General features: G+C 48.0%; 1 protein-coding gene across 2 annotated transcripts; it reads right to left on the reverse strand.

Annotated features, from left to right (window-relative positions):
- Positions 1 to 284: 284 nt before the first annotated feature.
- LOC142082684 (inverted formin-2-like) lies at positions 285 to 16,681 on the reverse strand. 2 transcript variants are annotated; one of them, XM_075150950.1, is made up of 16 exons: positions 16,080 to 16,126; positions 15,253 to 15,398; positions 15,105 to 15,166; positions 14,372 to 14,474; positions 14,202 to 14,287; positions 13,552 to 13,652; positions 12,192 to 12,262; positions 11,977 to 12,084; positions 10,920 to 10,990; positions 10,160 to 10,280; positions 9,433 to 9,597; positions 8,616 to 8,718; positions 7,587 to 7,745; positions 5,859 to 6,596; positions 4,314 to 4,373; positions 285 to 875 (listed from the first exon to the last, which is right to left on the reverse strand). In XM_075150950.1, exons 2-15 carry the CDS (start codon positions 15,385 to 15,387, stop codon positions 4,315 to 4,317), a joined length of 2,082 nt encoding a protein of 693 aa, XP_075007051.1. In that variant the 5' UTR covers positions 15,388 to 15,398; positions 16,080 to 16,126; the 3' UTR covers positions 285 to 875; position 4,314. The 2 variants fall into 2 exon arrangements, with proteins under 2 accessions (XP_075007051.1, XP_075007053.1); XM_075150952.1 differs by lacking the exons at positions 15,105 to 15,166; positions 16,080 to 16,126 and adding an exon at positions 16,626 to 16,681.
- Between the last annotated feature and the right edge of the window lie 610 nt (positions 16,682 to 17,291).

The following is a 17,291-nucleotide window of genomic DNA, read 5'->3' on the forward strand; positions in this document are numbered from 1 at the left end:
AGCAGCTGACAATGGCATTCAAACCCAGAGATTTACTAAAGGATGAGCTGAAAATGCGTCCAATAGAGCACTCTGGAAAACCTCTTTCTGGTGCTTTAATAACAGGAACTGGGGCCCTGGTTCTCCAAAAGTTGATGGACACATCTGTGCATGTGAGAAGACTACTGCAAGACTACTGATGAGCTTCAACTTAATTGCACAGAAGCGTCATGTAGGAACCAGACACTGTTTATGTGGCCATATGCTTACTAAAATACATATCTTTTTTTTTTTTTTACTTTTTTCCTCCTATAACCGATTTCCCTTGCTTTAAATGATTGAGAGTAAAAATACATTTGTCTGATCTGGCTCTTGGACCTGGTCCAATATAAGTCGTCAGTGGGCGATGAGAAGGAGGAGTGACACACTTCCACCTGTGATGGTACAGCCACTGCTTAATTTATACCTTAATTTAGTTGAGGCACTGCTATTTTTTTAATTTTTCTGAGGGCTAAACACTGCGGTCCTTTCTTGGGCCACACTCAGCTGTCGTTTCAAGAGGAGTTTGGCCTAAGAGCAGGTTGAAAGACTGGGCTTTGAGGACAGTGGGCAAGAGGTCTGTCCCTTTCACACCGCCAGGCGCAGAACCGGCCCCCGGCCCCGTGGGCCCCGGGTGTAAGGCATGGGACGAGGTGGCCAAAGTCTCCGGGAAGGCTCTTTGGGTCTCGGGGAGGGGAACGAAAGGAGGAGGAGAAGCGATGCGTCCCGGTGGGGCAGAGGTGACCACGGTGGTGTTTTGGCGATGCAGAACCCGGCTTCTGAGAAGCTGGCAGCACTCCGGGGACGTGTGAGCGGTTCACGGGGTCTCTGTTATTTCTTCTGCCTTGCCGTGACACCTGCAGGAGGAGGGGGAAATGCAAATTATTTGCAGCTATAAAATGAAAGCAGTGTGATTTTGCATGTGTGTGTATGTAATGGTTGGGGTGCTACTAGGGAAACCAGTTTCACATAATCTAAAAGCAGGTAGAGCTAAATCTTTATGTACTTAATAAAAAACTTTTGTTTCCAGAACTATCCTGATGTTCAAGAGTTTGGGCAACATGGCTTTTGAGCTGGGCACTAGTTCAGTCCAACAACATGAGTCTCATGTTTTCCAAGCAGAATATTGGAATATGCTTCCAGATATTAAATTGTTGAACTTACTAAACCTAGAGGATTTAGCAGGACTGTCAGAAGGATGGGGTGGCACACTGTCATTTTTAAGGGCCTGTCCCACTCCATAACCAAAGCAAATACCATTTCTAATGACAGACATGAAGGCGAAGGAATATATCCTTCCATATAGGAAGACAAGCGTTAGCTTGATTACATTCTCGTGGTCCATTAGAAAACTGCCCATAGACAGTACTGAGTCTGCAGAAGGGGAGGTGAAGCATCTGGTTCTCTAGAACTAAAGGAAAACAATGAAAAAAAAAAAAAAAGAAGGAAAACCTTGACTCTCAAACCCTGCTGCCTCTTTGCAGGGGGAGGCTGACGTCCCACTGTGCCACGTGGATGTCATAGCTGCTGGCAGGCAGCGCTGTGTCCCCCTCTGCCCCTTCCCTCCCTCCTCACCAGGCTGCCGTCTTGGAGCACTGGCCTATGCTCTCCGTTTTGTTTGTTCTTTTATTTTCTAGGGACTAAATCAAGAAGATTTGTGAGCAGGGAAATTGCCAAAGCCTGGTTCCTAATGGACTTGTGCTTTCAAGCCTTTTGTTTCCCGTCACCTTTCTAAGTGACATAAAGATGGCAGGAGAGGAAAAAGGGAGTTGCATGAACAGACCTGAACATTTGTCTGTAGTGATTCACTAAGGTCTAAGACAAGGGAACTCAAACGGCATCTCCCCTGAGTCCAGCATTTGTACCGTCCCTCCTCTGTTTGACCGTCAGCTTCTGTTAAATGGTCCTTCTTCAAGCTCTTTTCAGATTTGGTTGGAAATGAGTTCAGATGTTACCAGCACACATATGAATACAGTGTGCCCACCAGTGCCTTGATTCCATGGGAAAACAAGCTTAACTATTTCTTTCAGGAACATGGAATAATGTGGGATACCACTCTTTGGGTGTAAAAGCTGACATTTAAAGAATATTAACATTTTAATACAGAAGTTGCTGCGTAACAAGATATAGTCAAGGTGAGGCAAGAGCTCAGTAGCTGATTACAACAGTCTTTTATTGCTCTGAAATATTATTTCATAGAGTCATGGACTGTTCCTGGCAGTACTCTGCTGCTGTTACAGAAGCTCTGAAAACTGATAAGGGGATCGAGTCTTATCCCCACAGCTGGATCTGCACAAGAAGGAAGAAGATTCCTGCAGCTTCACTGAGACCTAGCAACTTCCACATCCAGCAAATCCACCAGAGAGAGAAATATCCTGTTCCAAAAGAGAACTGGTGGTCTGACCTGAACAGATCACGTGCACTTGGGACAATAAATAAAAGGAAAAAAAAATGAGGTGGAACATCCTAGAAAAAAATATTGATGGGGAGCACTCTAGGCTTGCTGAGTCTGTCATATCAAGAGGGACAGACTTGAGCTGCATTTGGGTGAGGAAGCACTGCGGCTGGACACTAAGAGAAGCAAACGGATTTTTGTTTCCTCTAACCCTTCCAAGTGACATAAAGATGGGAGCAGAGGAAAAAAGGAATTGCAGGTTTCGAGGTGCAGCTCGTCTCTGCCCTCCCGGCACCGAAGCACAGCCGGGCGCTGCCGGTGCGATGCGGCTGTGCCAGGCGCTGCGTTTCAAGGATGCGCTGAAACTCCTGCCTGACTCGGTCACTTCATAAAGGTACTGTTTGTCCACGCATTCCTCTATACTGCTTTCCTATGCCTTCTAAGGGGAATTCAAAGCTGTCTGCGTGTCTATTTTTTTCAAATATGACTTTTTAAAGCCTGCATGCTTGAATTCCTGTGCTTAAAACATATATAATCCGAGTTGTGCTTAACTCACAGTTTCAGCTGTCCTCCCTGTGCAGCATAACCACTGATCCTGACAGATTTCTCAGCTGTGCCTCGCTGCTACTATTTTCTGCTCTTGCAGCAAATCTTCCTTAGGATTTTTAAACCAAAAGAGCTACTTCCCTTTTCCACTTGATGTGGTACGGTACAGAAAGGGCCAAGAGGAGGGCAGGAGTAGTCAGGACTGTAACTACCCAATTTATATCTCCTTTTCTCTTCCTAGCAATGATGCTTCAGGTGCAGGAACAAAAGCAACCCCGTGTGGAAATCCCGCAGAGATTTCTCTGTTCTACCACCCCAGGGGCTGGGGCCACAGGGCTGCACGGGAGCAGGGCTCCTGGCTGGGCTCCCAGCCCCGGGCACTGGGGATGCTGGAGAATAAACACGTGCCTTTCAGGAAACGAGACAGTGAGAGATTTGACATTATTGATTCAGTTCATAAGAGATACTCATCAGCATGGAAAGGACAATGTGTAACTATGCAATTTCAGTGCAGTGGGTGTTTCGATTGTTTCTTTTTCTTGCTTTTCTTTCCACTTGCTGTAAAAACAGGCAAAGTTTTGCAAATGAAAGTCTCATCCTGAAACTCCTTAAGTTTTCTTTTGAGGGGCAATTGTATGTTGCCAGCATCAATGAAGGATGCAGGGACTTGGTACACAGAAACACTAGAAATTGGGTTGACCTGTGTTATTTTTTTGGGGGGACAAAAGCCAAATTACACCCCCCACCCCCATCCCAGAAAGCTGCATGAATGCACATAAGAAGTATGCACGGTCTGTTTGCTCCAACGGACTACTCCGTATGCAACTCTGGAATTGAATTGGCTTTGAGTTGGAGCTGGTATATTGCCCCAACTAGTACTTCTCCCCAGCTCCTGTGTTTTATTCCCTTTTCCAGAACGGTTCTGTAGGAAGTGGCTACCTGCAAGCAAAGCAAACATTGTTCTTTGCAGGAGGTAGGTACTGAAATTGCATTTTTACAGTTTTTGAGAAAATAATGGGATCAAAGCAAGGACTTTGTTTATCACATGAAGCTGGATTCACTTGGTTAGAGTAATGACTTTTAATTATCCGCAGGGAAAGGCAGTTTGGCTGCTAACACAGAGGACAAACATGTGGGTTGTGACCCTGTGTCGAGGGGAGATCAGCACTGACTCCACTCAACACAAGATCAACACCCTGGAGAGTAAAAATCAGCGTAACAAATTTATTTTACATGTATTTGTGATTAGACACAAAGACAAAAAGCTTAGCTGATACGCTGAATACTGATTAGGTCTGTAAAGTCCCAATGCTGTGGTTAGTTCACATAAAAACACCTTTGTGAGTTTACATACCTCATTGTACCACACAACCTTTTTTTGGTTTATTATCTCCAGTATCAGTCTCAACCTCTGCTTTTAAACAAAAGAGAGACACTAAATACAGCTGATCATGGCAAGGCAAAAGTAACAACAGGGAACTTTTTATGATGAAAGCATTGTCTAGTAGCAGAGAGGTTCCTAAGCTGCCATCCCTGGATGCCCAGGAAGCCCTGTGGCTTTTGGGGGGGTCAGTTCCTTAAGCCAGAAATACTGATTTCGAACGTCAGGAAAGCATCGCCACAGCTGGGAGCGTGGGGTGCTCCCATTGCTGCAGCTCCTCCTGCTGCCTCCTGGGAAGCAAGTTTGGGAACCACTGCTCCGGGAAACCACTTCTGGTTTGTGGCTTGTTTTTTAACTAGGTGAAAGTGGCACGTTTAGAAACATAAGTAACTACAGCCCCAGGGCATGCCGGCATTATAAGGGTAAGTCCCTTTGTGGTAGATGCTGAACCCATGCCGTCTTTCTCAGCAGTGGGTATTCAAACCCTCCTTTCCTTTCCTTTCTCCTCCACTTTCCTTGGAAGGAAAACATTACACATTGATAAAAAGAGACTTCCACCACTTTCCTGCCCATTTGTTTGACCCCAGGATCTTGCAGAAAACAGGTTTTGGACGGTATATTGTATCTTTCTAAAGGCTGACAGACCCATGTGTCTTCCCTATGAGGCACCTCTAATTTGGGATTAAAGTACCCACCCAAGGGCGGCTTCAGCTCGGTAGAGTCTGAGGGACTTGGACGCACTTCCCGGGTTTGGGACTGGCTGTGGACATTCGCCGTGAGGCGGAGACCTGGCTCCATGCCTCTGGCGGCCGAGCTCTCTCCCGGCACCAGTGGGGCAGCCCAGCGTGAGGGACCGATCCAGCCGGCCAAATATGATCCTTCGCACAAGCATCAGCAAGATGCTCTTTTTTAATTGTTGGCTTTCTCCCCTCACCCTGCAGCCATGGCTTGAGGGCCTGATGTTCAGAAGCCACCTGGAGTACCCCTGGGGCAGGCTGTCAAGTCACTGCAGGCAAAGCGCTCTTGCAACGAGGCTTGGGAGAGGAAAAACCAAACAACCCTACGGCAGCGCTGATATTGCTGGTTTTATGTGTTTGTAAGTAGTTGACAGGGGGTGATCACTGATTAAGTACCCAGTATTAACTCCTCTTAATCACTGCTCTGGAGTCTAATGGAGCTCTTGTTTACACATAACCGTGCCTTGTAGCTGTCATTAGCACACTTGACAGATGTGCTTATTGCCATCTTTAGTGCGTATGTGTAATGGGCTTTTTAATTATTGATTCATCATTACCCCTTTATAAACTACTTATAAATGTCAAGAGAATGAACAATGCTTGTGTTTTTCTTTTTAAATCTCTTTCAGGTTTAAAAAAAATAACAGCTCCATGAAACAGCGTGGCTCTAGGGGCAGGGGGCATTGGACCTCAAAGTGGGGAGGAACAGATACATACAAATATATGAGGAAGCCTCCCCAGTTTAACTCAGTCCCCGAGGGCTATATATGAAATAGGCTACCTGAGTAGCTTTTGCTGTGCCTCTTCTTCTTCCTCCGTTTCCCAGATGGCCTCTGCTTTTCCCTGTCGGCGTGAGTTTGCCCTGGGGGGAGTGTTGCCGAACAAGAGGAGTCGGTGGCTGGCTCCTCCGAGAAGGACTTCTCTTGAGAGGTGTCCAACAGCGAGTCTGTGCCAGGGTCTTCATTCTCCTTCGCCATCTCTTTCGACTCTGCTAGATGAGCCTCATCGCAGGCAGCGGACTGAGCGCTGCCAGGGTCGACCCCAGTCTCGCTCACCCGGGTTTCTGACTCCTGCGCCAGCCTGTAGCTCTCTGAGCCATCAGCTGGGCATTCCTTGTCCTGGCCTTCTGAGATGGACCCGTTGAGTTGGTCTCTCAGAGCAGTGCCCGAACTGCTGCTCGCAAACCTTATCCCCGTGCCTATGTTAGCAGCAGAGAAGGCGATGGAGCTGCTCTTTGTGCTCAGCTGGAGGCTTGCCCAGCTGTCTGCCTGACCGGCCCCGTCAGCTTCCACCAAGCTTACTGAAGGGCTTTCCGTCCGGGATTCTAGTGGCAAATTTCCTCCAGCATTGTTTTTAGATAACGCCTGGTTTGAAGCTGAGGCATTTGTAGCATCTCCACCCATCTCCATCAGGGCAGCGGTTGAGGCGGGAGTGCTTTCTGAGGGATGACCATCGTTGTTTTGCTTGGTCTTATCATTGATCTGCTTTCCTGCTGCTTGTGGATCCTTAATGCTCTTTCCTTTAAACAAAAAACATGCAATCAGCCACAGCTGCAGAGTTGCACCTGGAATCATCCAAGGTGTTTCTGCCACTGGGAGAGGTTACAAGCTAGCAGCTGCCTGTGAAGGATGCACTGACTCTTAATGCAGCTATGCGGAGGCAGCACCATTTTATCCCCCCTATACCTCCCCTCCTCATACCCCATGTGGTCACCCCAGTTGAACTCCAAGGCTCCGGCTCAGCAAAGCTCCTGCTCTGTTTTCAGCAGGTGTTTATGTGTCTTTATTGCCAACCGGCTGATTTCCATGGAAGCCCCCGGACTCACAAGGGTGCCTGAAAGCCTATGGCAGGAAGAGGGAACCTGTGAGGTCCTGAACCAGGTGGGACGGCTGGCTTGGCTGCATGAGGACTGCTGGCCCATCAGGCCTAATCCTGCCCTTGCAGAGCAGGTTTAGGACAGCCACCGTGCACAAGTCAGGCTCTATGGTAGGCCAATGTCCTTCAACTTATCTAATGTGCACTGACATCAAGGTCAAGAGACCGAAGAAAAGCTAAACCCATGGGCTGTCTCCTAAAAAGCACCTAAAGGACTTGGGTCCTTCCAAATAGGGTTTTCTAGTCTTTAGACTCCCAAATGTAGAGTAAGACAGGGCGCAGCAGTCTCCGGCAGTGACCAGCTGTGCTACTGAGACTCGATAGCACGGAGGGGACTTGTGTGGGGATGACACCAGTGCTCCATCAGCATGGTACCCATGGGCCGTGCCTCTCAGAAGGTTTATCAGCGCGGGTGCAAGGCCATGCTGCTCCAAATTGCTGCTAATTCCGGGGCAGACCTGGCTGACAACAGCTTAGGGCTCTCTGCTCCTCTTCTCCACAGCACTGGCTGCAGAGTGTCCTTAAATAAATGTCCCAAATGCAAACGCGAAGGCTTCTTGCTTGTGTGCTTGGCTCAGGCTCAGGGGCAGATGGGAACGGATAGCTGAAGGCACAGTCGGGTCTGTGTCCTTACCGGACTGGCTCTCCTCCGGGCTCTCCGCAGGTGAGGTTTTAGGAAGTGCATCCGACTCATGTCTGTTCTTTGTCTTTCTCAGTGTGAACCCTTTCCTTATGTCGGCCAGCAGCGCATCGATGACGCACACCTCCTCCTGCTTCACCACCCCCTTCTTAACTGGGATAGAGGGAGAGAGACGGGTGTTAAATCTGCCCACGAGATGGGGCAGAAGGACACTTTGCAGTGATGCTATTGCCTGGGGCAGGTACTGCTGTCCTGGTACAAGCAACCACCGGGCAAAAGCAAGGCACCCGATGCCAGGCCTGGGAGCAGCCCATGCTCCGTGCCCCTGCAGCAGCGTGTCCTGGCTGAAGCCGAAGGGTCTACCCAAAAGCCTGGGTGCTCCAGGCTGGCATCAGTGGCACTGGCTCTGCCCGTCCTTGTGCCTGGTTGTACCGACTCCTTGAAACACCTCCTGTTTGCTATCCGTGTTGGCGGGGGCCTTTTTTTTGGGAGTGGGGGGAGATGGAGGGAAAATGATCTTTATTTTTCTTTCCACTCAGCTTCTTCCAATTGTACTTTTCAGTTGTGCCTTTTGTTTTCATCCAGAGAAAGGCAGATGCAAGTTATCTGCAAGATTTTGGGGATGTCAGTAGTCTCTGGTAAAGAGAGACTATTCAAGTGTATATGGGGATTTTGCTGGGGGGAGAAGTAAAATCTTTCTTGTTAGATTTGGGATTCAAAAGTTATGTTTAGAAACTGAAAAAGTTAACTGAAATGTTTCGATTTGATTTTTCTTCCTCTGCTGTTCAGTCAGCAAACCTAAAATTAACTTCTCTGCCCAGCTGCAACTGTGAAAAGTCAATTCTTAGCTATGGCTGCAAGACACCTAAAAGCCTTTAGTCAGCCAGCACCTGGAAACCCACAAAATAAATTACCACTACTGGTCCATTAAAGCAGGACCAGCAAAGAGCTCCTGTCGGCTCTCCCAGCCAATTTGGGATCGCAAGTCCATCTCTCTTTTTTGAAGCCCTTTCAGATACTCACTGACTTTTCCATTTTCTCCCTTTTGTCTCTTCCCCTCTTCCTCTTCCAGCTGTTTCTTCCTCTTCTCTGCTTTGGCAGCTTGCTCCTTTCTGTCCTTGTTTTCCTGCAGTGAGGTAACAGGGACATAAGAAGGTTGGCTAAATGTCTGCTAGAAAAGTCAATGAAGAGAAAGATGATCTGCAGATGGTTGCAAAGGAGGAAGAGAAATTCTGGTCTAATCCTGTGCAATAAATCAAATGGGCATGGGGAGTAAGGACTGTCTTGCCAAGAGGGTGAGAGGGAGACCACTGGCTTGGCTGGGACTCCGCCACATCTGAGTAGGAGGTGGCAGCGGTGATTCGCCTGAAACAGCTACCTACCAGCGTGCAGATCTTCTGCCTGACCTTTAGCTGAGGCAAAAGTGGAAGGTACCGAAGCCACAATTTCCTGCAAACTGGTGGCTTTTTTACTACACATCTGCTTTCTGAGTCTGTTTGCTCAGGTTGGAGTGCATGGTTAAGTTTTATAAGCCCGTTGCTCTAAAACTGACACACTTGACTCCAAAGCATTTTTGTGACTCTGCAGCTACAGCTGCACTGAAATCACAAATCACCATGGTCTGGGCCAGGCCAGGAGCACCAGCACTGCATGAGGATGCAGTGGAGCAGGGATCAGACACCCCTTCCCCAGGTGACCTCATGCCAAATGCCGAGAGGAGGCGGCCGTAACCAGCATCTTCCCCCCCACCGGATTCGGGTGCCTGTCCCACCCCTGTCTGTCGGAGCAGAGGCATGCATCAGTACTGGGGATGCTCAGCATCACGTGCGCAGACGCCAACCTTCAGGGCTCGGATGAAGAGATCTCTAAAGGTCTTCATGGTGCTAAATATGTCCTCTAAGGACAACTTGCTTGGGTCTTCACAGAGATAATTCGCAAGTTCTTCTCTCTTTCTTTCAATGGTTTCAAATTCTTCTTCCAGCTTTTTGGAGGCATCAATGCTATCCTGAAATGCATTTAATATACACAGTAAAACACCATCCAGAGGACAATGAGTGAAGTGCACTTAAAGAAAAAAGGATGTCAACGTAAGAGCTTCGAGCAGGGCTCTGGAGCCCCAGCTTTTAACTCCAGCAGAGCTTATGGTGTGGGAAGAAACTGAGATTTGGAGATGATCTTTGCTCCGGGTGACCGTGCTAATCCAGTTTACAGGGGTGGCTTAAGCAAGACACGGAAAGCTCAATGCAAAGCTTAATCCCAAAAGAAGGGCTTTACTCTGGTGATCCACACCGAGGGTGAACATCTTCATTCAAAGTGAGGGGTAACACAACAGAGTGGAGAAAGTAGTTGGGGCAGGGGCCTTAAGAAATGGCCTCACCAAAGGTATCTAGGTTTGGGGTGGAGCTGGCAAATAGACACCAATGGGTCGTGTGGCATTGCAGCCAAATCTGAGAGCATGTCTTGCAGCAATGTTTTCCACCCTCTCATGAGCCTCCTCAGCTGCATATGTACTACATACTGCCTCTGTGTGTATAATGGGGGAGATATAAGGGAGCTCCATTACTGACCTGGATAGGTTTTTCATACTGCTGTTTCACATCATCGTTTGATGATAAAACCTTTCGCTGAAGCTCCAGCAACTTCTTTAAATTGGTATTGGACTCCGTGCGTATAATATCAAGATTAATTCTGAAATCACACAGAACCACCCCATTAGTTGACACTCCAGCATCCTGCGCTGACCAAAGAGTGGACAAGTCTGAGCTGGTGGTTTGGTTGTCCCTCTGCTTCCCACCACTTCACTGAACTGAAACCTGAGCTCTGAACTCTGTACAGTCCGAGCTCATGGAAAACAGCCTCGCTCCACAGCACTTATGAAAAGGCTGCCAGGTCTACCTACAACTTTGTGTATTGAGTAGATGAATGCCCCCAAAAAAGTCCACCCATTCACAGGGCTGTTCTCCACCCTCAGAGCTCGGCATTAGCTCACTTTCCCTGGTTGCAGGCACTTCAGAAATGCTTCTGGGTAGTTGGCCTTTACAAGCTCCTGCTACCACAAAGGCAGTGCAGATTTTGGAAGGGCCTGGGAGGCAACACTAACTGAATGCTCTGCAAATTTCAGCCCTAAGTGTTGCCAGCTGTAGTAGAACTATTATATATTACAGGGGTTTCAACATTCATCAACCAAATCTTTCAGTTAAAACTAAGTAAGATGCCATCTTGTTAATGTGCTATACCAGCTGCGTGTGTCCTAATTTCTGGTACATTGTTGATGTGTATGGGATTTATTTTTGTTTTTAGTTCAAAGGAAGTGACACACAATTTTACCCTGCTGCTTTTGAAACATATTCAAGATCCTTTGGCAGTTCCAGCAGGTCTGTGTGGCTGTTTTCTACTTCCTAAAGCGGAAGAGAGAAAAAAGTGTTATTTGCTGTTATGGCAGGAGCTGAGAGAGGAAGCTGGGGGGAAGAGACACGGGCAGAAGTGCTCGGGAAGGACGACTGTGCTATGTCCTGCTGCTGCCCCCCTCTGCAGTTTGCTTCTTCTCGCAGAGCCAAGCTGCATTCAAAAGAGGATGGCACGTTCAGAGAGGGAAGGCATTGCTCCCAGGCTATAAAAACATACAAGAGGGCTGAATGTTGAGAAATACTCATAGTTCAAGGCAAAGCTGACCTGCTGCTGAGCTCTTCTTCTACCCTCTTCTGAAACACCTACTCTTGGCCATGGGAGGAGGCAGGTCTGTGGTTTGATGCAGTCTGACACTTCCTACGTCCCAGGAGAGTATCAAAAGGACTTGAATCTTATTTGCATAATTTACTTTCATGTCTGAAGCTACTGCCAGCTAAAGCGGGGCTTGAACATGCATAACTGGAATGGAGGGACCTTGGTGAATGAACGTGGCAGAGCAGAGCATGGAGAAAAAAGGAAAAAACAGCATTGCAGGGAATAAGAAAGCCATGGGGGCTTGGAGAGGAGCATGAAAAACTCGAGCATAGTCTGGTGGAAAAAGGAAAGGCGATGGAAAGGCAGAAGGGCTGAATGGGTACAGACCAGCCAGGATAGCTTTGTAGCCATGTGCTCTGTGATTTGCAGCTGATGATGTGCAGATTGCACAAATATGAAAAAAGAAGTTCCAGCCATTGCTGGGAAAGATGCTGGAGGAAAGCAGAACAAGTCTTAAAATAAGGAGCTTCCTGAGTAGTTCCCATAAGCAGCCTCCACCAGCCTAAGTGATTCAAACGTTCTCAACTTGTGACACTCTGCGGCTAGCCAGGGAGGATACGAATACGAGCGTGTGGCATTAACTGGAAGTAGAGTAGGAGAAATGGTTCATCTCTGATAAAATCCTCCCCCTTCCCTATTGCCCAGGACTTGGCAGTGGTACCTCCAGAATATGGTGGAGCAGCGTAATGCGGGTTTGGTTTGCTTTGGTTTCTGTTAGTTTGAGTAAAGTGCTGATTTTAAACCCGTCGGCATCACCCGTGTGACTTCCCTACAAAATAGAAAGAAAGCAGATGTAACTCCTGTGTCCACTCAAATTACAATCTTAAAGGAGATCATACAGTAATGGGGGGAGGACAAGATAAAAGAAGTCCTTACATAGTTCAGAAAGTTTCCAACTTTGAGAATCAGTTGACAAAAGAGTGGCAGGCGATGACTGTTCAGAAGATCTGAAAAACAAAAGCCTCTGTTACACCGGAACATTTCCTAACCGGCATTGAAATTGGGATTCTGAATTCCACCAAACCAAATCTGATACTTTAGCTTCACAGCCCAATGACTCAACCTGCAGAGAAATTGATTCTACATAGATTCAATTCCAAGAGTTGTAAAAGTTTTTGTTGACTTACGTTTCTTTCTTTCTTTACATCTGGTCTCTCATTCCTAATGGAAAATAACCTGGAGCTGGACTCTTCTCACTAACAGCCATCAACTCGCTGCCTTCCTTGGAAATATCCCGATTTACCCTGGTGTGGGCGAGGGTAACTGGGCTCCAATTTAATCTTGCAGACTCCATTCAGCTGTGCAGTAAAGCCAGTTCTGACAGTCCTGCGATTATCTGCCAGCTGCTAAAACCAGACACGCTCGCCCTGTTCTTGGTCTCGCATGGTGGAGGTGATTATCAGGGCATGAAGGGTACAGTCCCTGCCCTTGCTCTTACGACAGAGTGCTGCAGTGGTGTGCTTTCTGAAGCACTCAGCTTTGAGGCAGGAACAGCTCCAAAAGGACAACTGGGCTGCTGGGAAGACACTTTTTGGGGGAAGCTTCAATTTATCCCAGCAGGCAGCTATAATGCCAGATGGAGAAACCCCCAGCAGGAGTTGGGGGAACCGGATCTGTAGGACAGGCGGCACTTGACAGTGCCAAGAAGAGCATCCTGCTCTCAGCGGAGTGGGACCTGAGGTTTCTGCCACAGAAAGCCGAAATCTATTGCATAATCTCTCCATGTACTCATAAAATTGGAGCATCAGCAATTTATAGCCCAAAATAACAAACTTTTTCTTCTGGTTCCATTTATAGGCAGGGAATAACTACAGCATCGCTACTTTCTGGGGGAAGTTTGGGTTGTGCTTTTCTGGCAGCGGAGAAAATTGCTGTGTGAAGGTCTTAACGTGGCAAATAATGCTGGATGAATTAGCTGTAACAGGGCTAGCTCTGCTGTCTAAATTCAGCTCCTTTGAAAGGGCTGACAAGTTTCCAATGCTTCACTGTTGAAAGTGTTTCAGAGGAATACAGCTGCAGAAAAAGAGGCTTGAGGGTGAGGGAAAATGATCTCTGGTTCTATTAAGGGCTTTGACCATCAGTGGAGATACCTAAAGCTGCACCCTGTATTCTGCAGCGAACCAGTGAATGGACCACAGGGGACTTTTTTGAGGGCTGGGTAGACTTTGGGGAGTTTTTGGGGGATTTACAGCTTCCTGTCATAAATAAGATCCAGAAGTAAGGTCAGGTCATTTACCTTCGCAGGCTCTCCGGATGGCTTCAGCTTTCGGCTGAATCATGTCCAGCACAACGGTGGTCTCTTCACAGATCAGCATACATTCAATGCGCAGCTGGTAGCTAAGGACAGAGATTAATTCAAAGCTTAAAGGCACTGTGATCTTGGCCAGCACGGTGGCCCTCTTCCTACATCACCAGTGAGTCTGGCAACCCCACAATATGGCTGTCAACCACATCCACATCAAACCAGTGTCTGTGGCTTGTGGAGGGAGGCGAGGGGCTGCTGCTTGCCTTGGGGACCAGTGGGGATGTAGTTTCTGCTGACGCACTGTGATCAGCAAAGAGAACACTGACCACCGCATGGGATATGGGGTCCCCCTTCTTGGCATTGCATTTGGCACTGCCTTTCAGTAAGTTATGTGGCTTCCTTGGGCAAGTCTGACCCTGGGTCTGGGCCAGCCTCTGCTACTTCAGAGGGAGAGGAGGTGCTGGAGCAGCAACAGCCCGTCATCTAAGGGTAAGGGGGAATGGATGGCTCTAAGGTGGAAGGGGGAATCCACCAGCTACATCCATCAGTGTCTGTCTGTGAGACTCCTATAAAGAAACTTAAACTTCCCAGAGGTAAACCCAGAAAAAAACTGGGCTGAAGTTCATGACCAACACCCTTACCTGGGAATCTGAAGAAGGAGAAGATAAAACTGATCTGCATTTGCAAGCTTTGATTTCTCTTCTTTGAAGGCCTTCAAGTTTTCTATCTAATGAGAAATAAAGAATCAAGAATGCAGGACTGCACTGCGTGTTCAGCTCTGTGAAGTAGGGGTACCATTTTTCCTCCTGACCTCATGCTTTTCAGGCAGAAGCTTCAGCAACTGCTTCAGAACCTCAACATCGAACTTGGTCCGGTCCCCATTCTGGACCATGGCAACCACCTCTTCGTTGGAGCTGCAGGGAGGAAAAGCAGAGTCAGCCGTCACCCAAAGGCCCCTCTTCCACAGTCACACGCTACCGAGACATGTATTTGTGCAAGCACTCCGTGCTTTCCCCAGTGAGAGCCACAATAATCCAAAAGGAAAGATATGTCCCCGCGTAACTCAGAATCAGGACCTGGATCCCTGCCATGCCCCAAATTTTGTTTCTGGCCCTGGTCTAATGACTCAAGGCCAGAGATCAATCCTGCAACTCAGATGACTGCCTCTGGGCATTTGATTACATTAAAAAAAATCTTTCATTCTTAACTTCTCCATTGGCCCTGTTTTGAGGAGGGGTTCAACCTCCAGAGGTGTCTCACAGCCTAAGTCACCCTAAGAGCTTGTGCCACAATTTTCTTTATCTGTCACATGGAGATGTAACGCCTTTTCCAACTTACAGGGATGTTGTAGGTAAAAATGCAATTAAACCCCTAAACCCAGTATTTTAAAGACAGTATAGGAGAAACTGGGAAATGTTCCGATGTTTCAGTAACACAGACTACCAAAGCACATTGGCTAGAATAGATTTCATGAGGACCTCCAGATACTATGCAAAACCTGCTCAAAGTTTTGTCAACTGTCACAAAAATTGGCCATATCTTACCATTTAAATTGCTTCAAAAATATGTTCAAATTGAGACTTTTCTTGGAGTCCAAAAATGTGATCTTCATTAAAGAAAAAGAAGATATCTCGTATTAGATGAGCTGTCTGCAGTGATCTTTATGCGAAAGAACGAGAGGGATCTCCTCACCTCCTTCGGTTCTGCCTTCACTGGTGCAGCCGTTTTCTCCTTGGGGGTTGGTTGTGGAAAGCAAAACAGCTGCTCTATGCTTGTGTAATTGGGCTCTATAGTTTCCTCGCTGCTGCTGCTCACTGAAGCCCACATTGAGTGACTTTCTGAAAAAAGACAAGGTATTCAGACTGGCTACAGGGACAGCTGCAAGCTCCTGGCTTTTGGGGCAATGTGAGTTGCTAGAAGGGACACTTCTCAGAAGATGAATGAAATAAGAAGAGACATACGAGTCCTGAACAAATGCTAATTATTTAGGAGAGACAAGTCCCACAAGCAGGATCCAAAGGGCCTGAAGGGCAATTAAACCTGGTGCTTTACCCCAGGATGCGCTGGTAAGGGGATGCAGCACTGGGCACACAGAGGCCATACAGCCCCATCCCTCCCTATACAACTGCATTCTCCTCCACGGCAGGCAAACCAGATCAGCATGAGAAGGACCTCATCCATTTCTTTCCTAGTCCCAGGGCTGATGTTATTTTTGCTTCCTTGCATGCTAGTTGAGGGATTGGCCACAACCTGGACATTTTCTGACTGTGGCCTTCCTCCATTTTTCATTTTATAATTGAGCCTCCTTGTATAATGCCGGCTATAGGACTGCTTGAATTAATTCCCACTGCACTTTCTTAAAAATCTTTTTTCAAAAAAAAAACCATCACCCAACGTGCCTGTAGAAGTCTCTACTGAAATAATCCCAACAATTAACGGCTCCTGCCTTATTTAGACTTCACTTATGCCAACTTCCATGCAGTAGATGCCTTGCTTGTCTAGGACAAAGCTGACGTTACCTGTCCTGGCTTCTTCTCACATTTCATGCTTCTCTTTGGGTCCACTAGGACAGGGAAACGTAAGCCAAAAATCAAGAGACAAGTCAATGATACCCATGGCTCTCCAATTCTTTCAATGTCCTTCTTGAACTGTGATGTGATCCTTACCTGCACTCTTACTCATGACTTTAATATACCCAGACATAAGTATAGATGAACTCGAGAATGAAAGTCTGGGGAATCCGATCAGAGCCTGTTGAGAACTCAAGCCTAAGGCATGTTATGGTGGATCAGGGAAATATTCACATCCCTCCCCCTTCTTTTAATTTCAAAATATTTTAGTTATAAACAAGCTATTCCAAACTACTGTTCTAGTTGGAATGGTTATTATATTATATTAGTAGTTTCACACCACTTTGTTTAAGCTCTGTAGGCCAGATGTAATAGAAATCAGGGAAGTTTTCTATCTAAATGGAGTCAACCACATTTGACAAACTCAAAGACAGTGTTTTCTCCCCTTTACGGTCACCCCTAAAGCAGCAGTGACTTTATGACAGAAGCACCCACCTCTCACCACGTTGGAGGGCAGCTTCTGCCAATTCAGCTTCTTCATTCTCAACGTTGGCGTCTTCACCGTCTTGTGGGGAGGCCTGCCCGAGCCAAGAGGGCAGCTGAATTGGGAGACCACGACGGTTTCTATATGATCTCCTGCCATGCCGGGCAATGGGGGTGGAGGGGGCGGGATGCCCCCCATGCCAGGCAATGGAGGTGGAGGGGGAGGGATGCCCCCCATGCCAGGCAATGGAGGTGGAGGGGGAGGGATGCCACCCATGCCTGGCAATGGGGGTGGAGGGGGCGGGATGCCCCCCATGCCTGGCAGTGGGGGTGGAGGGGGAGGGATGCCCCCCATGCCGGGCAATGGGGGTGGAGGGGGCGGGATGCCACCCATGCCGGGCAATGGGGGTGGAGGGGGAGGGATGCCCCCCATGCCTGGCAATGGGGGCGGAGGGGGAGGGATGCCCCCCATGCCTGGCAATGGGGGCGGAGGGGGAGGGATGCCTCCCATGCTGGGCAATGGGGGTGGGGGTGGAGGGATGCCCCCCATGCCTGGCAATGGGGGCGGAGGGGAAGGGATGCCTCCCATGCCAGGCAACGTGGGCGGGGGTGCAGGGATGCCAGGGAGCGGAGGGGCTGGAGGTGCATTCATCATGGGGGACGTGGGGGTCATGGCTG

This window comes from Calonectris borealis, chromosome 5 (genome assembly GCF_964195595.1).
Source record: "Calonectris borealis chromosome 5, bCalBor7.hap1.2, whole genome shotgun sequence".
In the NCBI taxonomy this organism is placed as follows: domain Eukaryota; kingdom Metazoa; phylum Chordata; class Aves; order Procellariiformes; family Procellariidae; genus Calonectris; species Calonectris borealis.